General features: G+C 40.5%; 1 protein-coding gene across 2 annotated transcripts; it reads right to left on the bottom strand.

The window, feature by feature from the left end:
• Positions 1 to 2051: 2051 nt before the first annotated feature.
• On the bottom strand, positions 2052 to 11323 carry ETAA1 (ETAA1 activator of ATR kinase). Of its 2 annotated transcripts, XM_053939577.1 has the most exons (7): positions 11140 to 11323; positions 9482 to 9619; positions 9142 to 9218; positions 7523 to 7641; positions 5422 to 7222; positions 5091 to 5202; positions 2052 to 3298 (listed from the first exon to the last, which is right to left on the bottom strand). In XM_053939577.1, the coding sequence occupies exons 1-7, from the start codon at positions 11321 to 11323 to the stop codon at positions 3183 to 3185; spliced, it is 2547 nt and encodes an 848-aa protein (XP_053795552.1). In that variant the 3' UTR covers positions 2052 to 3182. The 2 variants fall into 2 exon arrangements, with proteins under 2 accessions (XP_053795552.1, XP_053795551.1); XM_053939576.1 differs by having other exon boundaries at positions 5091 to 7222.
• Positions 11324 to 11768: the final 445 nt, after the last annotated feature.

Genomic DNA, 11768 nt, shown 5'->3' with positions numbered 1-11768 from the left:
GTCAGCTATTGATATACTAAATTTTTTAAGTGTACATATGTATTAATTAATTAAAATTATGTAGATACTTCCTGATGAAGATCTGTTGTCTACTACAAGCAGTCAAAGGCATACAAGCACTGAGGCATACCAGTGGGCCACCAAGAACTCACCAGGAAGCACAAAGGATGCTGAGCACAACCTGTAAAATCTGTGGGGTGATGAGCCTGCTGCTCAACTTACTTTCTCAGTGGTGAGTGGAGGAAGCAAGTCAAGTGACAAAAAGAAGCAATTCTATTCAGTTTGTTAACTGAGAGATGGTATAGCAGGGCATCTGGGGATAGCCAGGCCGTGACCAAAAAACCTTGGCAGTTTGTCCCACCATCAAGTAAGTAAACCATGTTCCTAAGATATTGTGAATTCTATTTGGAAAGTAATGTTTAATAAAAACCAAATTACAGGCTTTTGAAGTCTAATAAATGCTAAAAATAGGTACTTATGAAAAGTAAAATAAATAACAAAGTCCCTCCATTGTGATTAATTTAAAAGCAGCAGGCAATAAATTGCATTTGCCTCGATATCAAAATTGTTATGTGTCACACTGATCAGCAGATTCCTTAAATATGTTTTAAATAAGCAGCACATAGGAAGTACTTGAGTGAGTAAGAAGTGACAATAATTGGAGTTTGTGTCTTCATCGCATTGGAAAGTTTGCAAGGGGCTTTTTCCACACCCCCCATGGAAAGAGCATTCCCCCTTGTCATACACTGAACTCTTATTTTACAGCACTGATGCTGGTGATAAAGGGTGAGCCAGTATATTCTGGCCAGTATTAGGTGGGCAGCTCCAGGGCCTTTCTATTGTGGGTGCTGAGAAAATCAGCAGTTAGCTGGTTTTAAACTTTCTGAGCATGCTCAACGACACACAGTGACAGCATTCAGGCTGTGTCATTTCCACACAGAGCTTGTGGAGCCATAATATGGTTAGCCTGTATTATTTATCCATTATTTACCCCAATTTCAAACCTGATTGAAAGTTAGTCCTTTCACATCACAGAATGAAACCTTCCTAAAAAAAAAAAACCTCAACATCTACAATAGCTCCTTCCTTTCATCTTCTAAAATCGTAATTAACAAAATTATCCCTGAAAACAAAAAATACCCTGGTTTCTTTACAGAATTGTATCTAGGGAAACATACTGGGGAGGGAATGATTGCTAAGCTGAACACTGTTGTAGCAAAAGCTTCTCTTTTACCTTTCTCAATAATATTTAACATTCTTGTGCATAAGTACTTTAAAAGCTACTTTTCTAACTCTTATATTTAATATTGATGGTAGTAGTCTTTTCTAATTGCCTTTTGCTTGGCATCTGGCACGTTACCTGCTTGAGGTGTTCTAGGAGAGTCTAAACTAAGAAAAGCATACCTCAGGTACACAGAGCAAAATATATTGTCTGGATAAATCAAATTTCTCCAACAGTTGCTCTATGGGATTTACACTTATTTGTCATATGGACATGCAAATCTTCTTTTAAACAGAAAACTGCCAGCAGAGGCTTGACGATACAACAAAATCTCGTTATTTCATGGTATGTTAGCTATTGAGGGTATTATTATGATGAACTTCTTTGAAAAGCTGAAAATGTTTTTCTGGGTTAATTTTCAGTCAGATCAGTGAACTAACCCAACTCATCATACACTGCACAACAGCAGCAGGGGAGGGAGCTGCAGCCATAGACTATAAGGCTTACTGGGCACCTGCATGGGCTTTGGTGGCCTTAATCAACTGCCACTGATCCCACAGTGGTTAATACAAGCAAAAAAGACCCCAGTTAAATACTTCAGGACTGCACTGCCGCTGGTTGTGTGTTGAAACAGTTTGTCCATCAAGGATTGTTAGCTTAAATGGATCAAAGGAAGCACTTTGTCACCACAATGGGTAGAAAATTGAGGCAACAAGTAATTAGGGAAATTACCAAGTGAGGGCTTCAGGTAAATCCCACATGGAATCCCCATTTCACTCCCCTTTACCAGCTTTTGTAGTAGAGTATTTTCAAAAACAGACTAGAAAAATATGAAAAAAATGTTTAATGATGACTTACAAATATACAATACTTACATTTTCAAGAGTTACAAAAATGGCATACTACATAACCCAAAAGCTTCCGCCAACCTTTGGAGGAACATTTCCTAGTTATTTATTTACAAAGAAAAATTACAGTCACTTTTCATAGTGTCACATGTTTACATATAAGCATTTCTCAGTTGAAAAATATCTTGCAGCTTACCCAGAGGCAGTTTTTGCAGTGTGAGCTCTACACCCATCTATCAGATCAAACATTCTAGCAGCCTGTGAAGCTGACATGACACAGCATTTTTATAATTTAACAGCTTTTGTTTGGAAATATGTACAACCCAGATGGCTAAACTGATGCACAGTTGTTGAGATTTCACCTGGTGTATTATGTATTGCTCATGATTTGGTAAAATGGCATAGGCTACCTTTTTTAATTAGCTTGGTGAAGTGCCTTTAGAAAAAGGTGTTCTAATTTCCTTAGGGTATTTCCAGTTCTTCCTGAAAGGAATTTAGAATATAACATGTCCTCTGCAGGACACTTTTTCACATAATGAAACTTCTGTAATAAATTTATCCTTCTCTATGTACAATTCTTACCCCAGGTAAGAGACAAACTGAGCACACTTTCCAAAGTCTGTTCATTTCCATTAGTTTTCTGATGTTGGATGTTTCTTAGATTGTACTTTATTTAACCCAAAATTTTAAAACTTTCTTCTACCTGAGAGCAAACACTAGTATTTCTTAGTCTGTGCGTACTTGAGAGTCTTCTTATAGATTAGAATGCTTGCAGTAATACAGCCAAAACACATCCAGTCTGTTTTTTGACACCTTCATTACGTGTGTATACCAATACTTTCATGATTTTCAGGCCATATAATTTTAACATGTGACCTCAACAGAATCTTCATATAGCTGAATGTAGATTGGGACTACACATTTATAACTGACTGTTCTTAATTAAAATGAAGTGCCTCCAGAGTATTAGTTATGATTCAGTACCAGGTCTTTTTATATTCAAAACCAGAAAAACCTTGCCATCAATAGCTGTGAAGAGTTCAAAAAGTGTCTTCTGGCATTACAGTATTTCCCTACCAAAAGCTTACTTCACAGACAAAATACACTCCCTTTCAAGCATCTTTAAAGAATGCCTGTGATCTGGACTTTCTTCGTGCAAGAGCTTCTTGTTTTTTTCTTTCGATCTCCTCTTGAGAACATTTTCTATTTTTTTGTTCTACCACAGACACTGTAAATAATAAAAAAAAAAAAAAAAACAAACCATGTATTAGGAGCTTCAGGTTTGTTCAACATGTATTTTAACTTAGCCATTTCCACTGTTTGAAGATCTATGGCAGGAGCACACTATTCTGACACAACAGGCACCCAAGTTAAAAATGGCTCATCTATCCTGTCCCCAAGGCAGGAAGGGGGCAAGATGCATGACCTTTGTAGTGCTACTGATTACTACCTCCCAATGAAAACATTGGGATGCACACATCTGCTTCAAGGAAATTTTACTTGGGTGCCCTTCAAGTGAACCTTATGACATCAGAGTCAACATAGAAGATGGCAATGGGTTAAGAAAATTAAGGCTATCAGAGTGAAAAGGGCTCTACAATTTAGTGAGTTAGGCAGAGATATGAACATGGAGATAGTACAGACACAGGGGTCAGATACAGTACAGGTGTCACACAAATAAAACAAGATAGGTTGAAAAAAGGTCAAAAGTAGCAATAAAAATTGGCAAAGGAGACAAGAACATGATAGCTAAGCATAGCAATTTATATGGTGTGTTACAGAACTATAAATTCCCATACTATAAAATCCTGACCTCACTGGAACCAACAGGAACACTCCTTGCACATATCAATAATTTTACCATTTTTAATACACCAATTTCCAATTAATGTATTTTTAATAAGTATTCAAAGTGAATAAATAGAACAAAGGCTATATTTGCTTCTCACAAAAAAGTGTCCATGAAAAATTAAATAGCAATTTTTGAAAGGACCACTTAATATCCATTTTTTGGTTAATGTCCTTTAAATTTAAGATGAAGAAAGCTATGGTTTATCTGTAAAGAAAATCTATGCTATCTTCTTTCATTCCTTTACCCTCTAAATATTCCACAGAATAACTAGTTATCTCTCCCCATTTTTCCCCCTTATAATCCAAAATTGCTACTTTCCATTTATATGCTTCTCTGCTGGGGAAGAAACAGATAAAATTCTCATTCTTCAATAATTCATTGTTTTGTTTCCTTTGCAACAGTGCTTCTTTATAATGGAGGTTAATACAGGACACTCTTAAAGGCATGTTTTATCAGAATGAATATTGATTAAAACTTTGCCAAGCTGTGAGATCAAGTGAAAATAAGACTGACTGGCACTTGACTGGTTCTCCATTTCCCCAGTAACACTGAGCATGGAATATTACTGATGGTCTCTTGGCAATAAAGAAGTGACTGACCTCTCCTCCGGATGAAGGGGCATCTTAGTGTTTAGACTGGTAACACAACAATATTTCACTGGCAATTTCAGCCACACAGTGAACAACAATAGAGCCTGAGCACTGAAAAGTATCAAGTGATTTGAGGTCCCAAATTCCAGGTGCACAGTACTATAAAGGAAGTGGCATTCCATATCACCTGGTGTCTTCTTCCCCTGTCCCATCATTAACTAGGGTTTTACTATGCAACAAAATACCAGTATTTTTAAGTAACAGTTTAAGAAAATAGTATGCTGAGTGCTGCATCAGCCTATAATTGATCCTAGAGAACCTGAGTGTCTATGGAGAGAGGGTGTGGTATTTAGAGAAGTGGAAGGGAAATAGGTGTCCTGAACTACAGGAATTCAAGATATGCATCAAGACAATCTAATTTTTGAGAAAATAACCTCCTTAGAACATCTGCTAACACTTTAACTGAATACATGAATACTGAAGCCTATTTTAAGCTGCAATACAGTACAAATTTCTCTGACATTCTGACTACAGTAAAGAAACAAGCAGTCTAACAGTGATACAATAAAGACAGATACCTGATGTAGTCTGTGCAAAAGACTCTGAAAGGTGCCTCTTGAAAGGTGATTTCTTATTGTCAAGCTTGCAGTGCAAAGTCACGTTCACCTGATTCTTGCTTCCTTCCAAACCCTGCAGAGTAATTCCAATGCCAGAATGATTCCCTGAATTTTCAGACCCTACACGAAGACCACCCTGAGAATTGTTAATCTTTCGGAACTTAAACTTTAAAGGCACAAGTGAAGTTTTGTTACCAGAGCTGCTACTTGGAATCTTTCCCGCATTATACGAGAAATGTGAGCTGTCGAGTGCTTTTCTACTAAAAATATTTACTGCATTAACAGGACTTACTTCAGAACCTGTCTCTCCTGCTGGCACAGAATTTGACCTGTACCATTTCCCTGAAACAGTCTTTGCAGTATCTTCAGAAGCATCTTGATGACAGTTTTTAGGCAGTGTGTATTTACACTCCAGAGAAGGACCTGAGATCGCAGCCTGAGGATTTGAGATGTTCTTACAGTTCACTACATGACCTGTTGTGGCCAGCCCATGCACTATCTTTGATGAATTCCTGCAGGCATCATTTAGTGAGAGAGCCTCCTGTTTTGCATTTGTTTTTTGTGCCAAGAGGAGATCAGGTAGTCCTTGTTTAGATGCTGGGAAGCTGTTATCAGCATTTGATCTGGAGTTAATACTGACTCCTTGAATTGTTTTAATTTTTTCATTTCCTTGTTTAACATCCTGGCTCTGAGTTTGCTTTTCTATATCATCACACACCTGATATAACAATTCATCATCCTCATAGTTTGCATCCCAAAGACTATCGGATCCACAAAACATACCTAATATCTCATCAGAGAATTTTGGTTCATTCCAGTCATCAAAAGATAGAGGACATTTCTTTGGTATTTCAACTTGATTTGAGTGACCTATATTAGCTTGGTTAACCACTTTGGTTAGATCATTAGGTTTCGTGTTGGTAGAAACACTGGATGACTGACAGGAAATAGTATGAGCATTATTCCCAGGTTTTCCTGCTGGTTGTCTATGAGGATTACATCTTGAAGGAAAAAGAGGATCGCTTTTAGGCTTAGTAGATTCATTTCCGTTCTTCATTTCAGATTGTACTGAAACAGGAATATGGTTCAAATCACTATTTTGGGTACTTTTCCAAACAGATTTAGTTTTATCTGGCTTAACATCACATTTACCAGGCAAGGTCTTGGTTTCTGTCTTGGTGTTTTCTGTCTTACATGGCTTTTGTAAAGACAGTGATTTTACATGTTGAGAGTTTTTACTAGAATGTTTCAAAGGTGAATACTGCAAACTGTTAGATTTGTTTACAGTCCCCAGAGGAGTTTCTGAATTGCCACTACTTCTTTGCTTTGTTCTGTTAGCATCACTGAAATCATGCACAAATGGATTTGCAGGAATTTGTGGTGGTTCTTCAGTACTTATCAATTCAGGATGTTGGGTTATTTGCATCACAAAAGAGTCATCTGCCAAAAGATCTGTATCCCAGTCATCAAAGTCATCATGAACTACTCCAGCAAGCTTAGCAGAGGCCACCAATTGTGTCTTCAAAGAAGGAGTATTTTTTTTTGTCAGGGTGTCAGTATCAGCTTTTGGTACAGTCTGGTCCACGCTGCCTACTCCAAACAGGGTATCTTTTTGATATGCCTCTGAATTACCATGCTGTGTCTCTTCAACTTTCTCAGGAAGATTCTCCTCTAAGGTACTTTTAATTTTATGAAAACTATTATTTAAAGAAATATCTGACAGTTCTTGGCTCAACTGTCCGCTGCACTTCTGGGTAGAAGAGTCAAAAAGAGCATGAAGGGCTACTTCAGCCTCGAGGTCTACAGACTTTTGACTGCTGGACTGACAGGGCTCTGCCACAGCGATGCCAGTGCTCTGTCCAACTGGTTTCAGGGACGCAGCAGGATCTGCTTCAGATCCTTCACCAAGGAGTGATTTCCGGTTCTTCACATTTATTCCATCTTTAGAATTACTTGAAGGCTCTGAGGTGGTCTGGATGAAGTTGTGACCAAGCTTCTCCTGTTCCTGAACAGCATCTAACTCTACTAGATTTTTATCAAACTCCTTAGCCAATTTCATGAGTTCCTCTTCGGGATTTTTTATTTTAAGATCTCTGGATTAAAAAGAAAATGCAGAAAATAAAATCAGAGCTACCGAGAAAGTTTGGCCAAGTTCAGTTACATGACCCTATGAGCTGTTCATTCTCTAGTTTAACAACTACAAAGGCATGACTAAATCCCACTGCTTCCAATATGCAGTCAACATCCACCCCCTGCAAGAAGCCATAACAAGCCCACAGTTAAAAGCATTCTACATGCTAATGTACAATCCTATGGTTCACTATACAAAGAAGACCACATAGCCCTTTTCATGAAAGCCCAGCTATGATGGGCAAGAAAACACTGTAACTTACCTTGTACAACTTAACTTCATCCTAGCTCGCCCTTTTACTACTACAGGTGTACAGGGAATAGCATCCTCACCAATCCATGTTCCTAAAAGGGAGTCTTCATTACAGGCTGCTTTTTCATCCTGAATAATTAGATTTATAATGCTTAGAAATTTGATTTCAGATAAAGACTAGATTAGACACACATCTTGCATGAGTGAAAAGTTGCTAAACTAAATAAACTGTTGAAACATGTTGAAAGCCACAGATAAGAGCAAAAACAAGTTAAGTGAGATTACTGCAACAATGTCCACTGTTAGTTGCATCACTTTAATTATATCAATATAAAGCAGAAATTTCAATTAAAATAACTGAATTATACTTTTGGCATGCAAATCTAGTAGTCTACTTCAGGTTTACACAAATAAGCTGTCATCTAGTTTATTTCAGTATACTACTAAGGAGCTGGCTGAGAGGCTAGCAGCAAAAACAAATTAGAGACCTTAAAATGAATTACATTCTGTATGCTTACAGAAAAAAAAAATCTGACTTCTTCCACTACAACTGATTTATAAAAAGTCTTTAAACAGAATTAAGTGACATTTAGAAACCAAATGAAATTGTTTCAGAGCTTCCAAGTTCAGGCTTGAATTTGAATTCTGAAACGAAGGAGATACAATACTGTGATGAATTTTTAGAGGGGCAGAGCAAGGGGATGTAGGAAATTACTGTGTGTAAGCCAGCAAAAGTAATTTGAACTTTATTAACTTCTAGGGTAATTTTAAATAGGTTCTCTTATTCTTAGTATATTTAAGGTTTTTTAAAATTTATTTTTGTTTAAAAAAATAAAAACATAAGCAGCACATTACATTTATGGCAGAACTGTAATAATTTAAAAGGTATGCAATGGCATCACTTATCAATGATTTTCCAACTCTTTTAGTATAATTTCTCACAAATATGCTAAACAGTAAATATATTTTAAACAGCCCTGTCAAAAAAGTAGGCATGTTTTGCAAGCTAAATACTACAGATCTATTTTAGGAATTACATGTTTTCTTCTTGTACTTAAAATGCAACAGCACTTTGGTTTCGACTTTCTGGGCTGTGGACATCAGGTTCAAGGCAAGAGGGAAAGGGCAGAGATACTGGGGTAAGGAGGAAAATTATTTATAGTATTGAAGCAAGGTTACTATGTTTATATTATTGCAAAATATTGCTCGTCTCAGTCATGTTCTTGTAAATCAGCAGTCAATCAAGACTGTTCAAAATGCTTAAAAACAACTGCCAAATAAATCCAGTATTTGAAGAAACTCTTACGTTTTAACAGATAAGTAATTAAGGATAAATAAACAGCATTCTTAAAACCAAGGGCTAAACCTTGAATTCTGTAAGTAAACCTTTCTAAAATAGAGTTGCTGCAAGTTTCTTCATGTGTCCTTTTTTACAGCATCTGTGACTCACACAACTATCAGTAAATGCTATGCTGACTATTTTAATTCAATCCCATTCTATAAACTAGTTTTCTACATGCCCAACTCTTACCATGACACTACTGCAACTAAAACCAAGGCTAAGGATGAAGCACTATTCTCTTTTGATTACTGCACATGCAGAGCATTGTTTTAGAAAGTTACAATTACCTGAGGAGCAATACGATTAACGATTTCCGAAATTTCTACTGCGCATCTACTGGTAGACTGCTTGCTTTTTCCATTGCCTATGAAAACAAACATACTTCTTAAAATTTTGAAATCTATCCAGTTTGTGAAGTGCAGTACATCTCAAATAATTCAAATAAACCTGTAAACATCGGAGATTGATTCAGTGCTGTATTGAAGAATTTATGGGTTTATAATGAAAGTAAAATCAAACAACCATTATAAGAGAAAAGAACCTTTTTCCAAGAAACCGTTTATAACTTTTGCCACACTCGCACTGCATGCTTCAAAGAGGTTCCTGAAGTCTGGATTCTGGTATTACCTAATCTGTGTGCAACTGGTGAATGAGAATCCCAAAAGATTTCTTGCTGTGTCTCAGTGTCATTAATAGGAGAGCTGAAAGTAGGTATTCGGGATTTCCCACTCAGTGATCTCTTTGGTGTCTTATGTAAACATGGCTCTGTGTAAAAACAAAGAGGATCTTTATTAAAAAACAACAAATAAAAGGCAAAAATCACTTAGAACACAGAACAGGTCAAGGCAAAAGAAAATGCTTTAGGGACACTAAGAATAAAAATCAAGTTCACACTCACCAGGATTTCCTTTACTCACAACAGGAATACTGTTCATAACTAGACATTAAATACACAAATCTGCCAATTATAGCCCCACAGAGATTAGAGAAAATTACATGATACTGACACCTTTGCACCCAGGATCTGATTGTAATGATGTCAGTTCTTACACTTGAGAGAACATTGACTTAATCTTACATTAAGAGAAAAATTATGTATACCTCTATGAGAGAATATTTTGTATTCTTGCTTGCTTTGTGTCTTTCACCCAAACTCTGAGCTGAATTACTATTTTAATGGGCCTCCAAACTACTCTGGGTCATAACCTACATTTGTCTGTATTTCCTCTGCTGGGCCCTTCCAGCTAGGACCATCAAAAGCAGGACTATAGCTATTCAAAACCTGCTTGCAGCTGCCTTTGATCAGTAAGTGAATTAAACACCCTATGTGAAACTCAGCTAGTCACCTCTGCCCTTTAGAAATGATGCTGCGGATGTGAAAGCCTACAGAAATAATTTAAAAGATGCTATCACTACGGGAGGAACATCTTAGGATGTTTTGCCCTGAAGTGCCTAGCATGGCCACAGAGGTTTTATCCTCTCCTTGGTTAGCTCTCCGTATTTGCTGTGGGAATCACAGAATAGGTCAGGTTGGAAGGGAGGTCACCTTGTCCAACCTCCCTCCTCAAGCAGGGTCATCCCAGAGCACATGCCACAGGATTGGGCCCAGATGCTTCTGGAATATCTCCAGTGAGGGCAACTCCACACTCTCTCTGGGCAACCCAGTTCCAGTGCATGGTCACCGTACAGTACAGAAGTTCCTCCTCATGTTCAGGTGGAACTTCCTGTGCTCAAGTTTCTGCCTGTTTCTTGTGCTACTGCTCTGCACCACTGAGCAGAGCCTGGTCTATCGTTTTTGCACCCTCCCTGTAGATATTTATACACATTGATGATGTGCCCTCTTTTCTCTTTGCAACGCTAAACAGGCCCAACTCCCTCAGCCTTTCCTCGTAAAAGACATTCTCCAAACCACTAACCAACTTTGTAGCTCTCTGATGGGCCAGTTCCAGGAGCTGCATGTCTCTCTTGTCCTGAGGAGCCCAGAACTGGTCACAGTATTCCAAATGTGGCCTCACCAGGGCTGAGCAGAGGAGCAGGCACACCTGCCTTGGCCTGCTGGCAATGCGCTTCTTACCGCACGCCAGGTACCACTGGCCTGCCCGGCCCCCGGGGCACGCTGGCTCAACCTGCTCTCGACAGTAACAGCCCCTTCCTTCCCAGGGGCCGAGCCGGGCGAGCGGAGATTTACACCGCACCACCCCCTCCTCACGACTCGGCCGCGCCTCCCCCGCGGTTCGAGACACGGCGGGCTGGGCCGGGGCCCCCAGGGGCCGCTCCCGCCGTACCTGCAGCGCGGGGCGAGCACGCCGCCTCCCCCGCGGGCAGGCCTCGGCCCGCGCCGCCTTCCACCGGCCCCTCCTCCGCGGGGAGCTCCGCCCGCCGCCGCCGCGTCAGCTGCTCCTCGCCGCCGCTGCGCCTCCTCAGGGCGGCGGGCCCGAGGGACAGCCCCCTCCGCCGGCTACCGGGCATGGCGGCCGCTGCGGCAGCACCGCGCCCATCCCGCCACCGGCGGCGCCGCCATTTTGCCGGGCAGCTCGCCAGGCCGCCGCCAATTGGCCGCCGCCGCGCCGCCTCGAGCGGCCATTGGCTCCGCGCTGCGGGGGCGGACGCGGTGGAGAACTGCGGCCCCGCCCCGCCCCGCCCCGCCCCGCCCCGCCCCGCCGGCCGTGAGGCGCCGCCGGATCCCCCCTGCCCGGCAAGGCCGCTGCCGTGAGGCGGTGAAGCCCTGCTGCCCCCACAGCTGGGGGAGGGAAAAGCTCAGCCGTGGGCAGAGGGGCAGGACGTGCCCTCCTGCGGACCCTTGCCGTCGGCTTGGCCTGGGGTGCCTCGAATCTGCAAATTCTGGGATGACACCGCGGTGGCTGGGAATGTTGTTCTGCTGGAGGGCAGGAGGGCTCTGCAGAAGGATCTCAGA

Source organism: Vidua chalybeata, chromosome 3, assembly GCF_026979565.1.
Source record: "Vidua chalybeata isolate OUT-0048 chromosome 3, bVidCha1 merged haplotype, whole genome shotgun sequence".
Taxonomy (NCBI): domain Eukaryota; kingdom Metazoa; phylum Chordata; class Aves; order Passeriformes; family Viduidae; genus Vidua; species Vidua chalybeata.
This window is presented reverse-complemented; position numbering and strand designations above follow the sequence as displayed.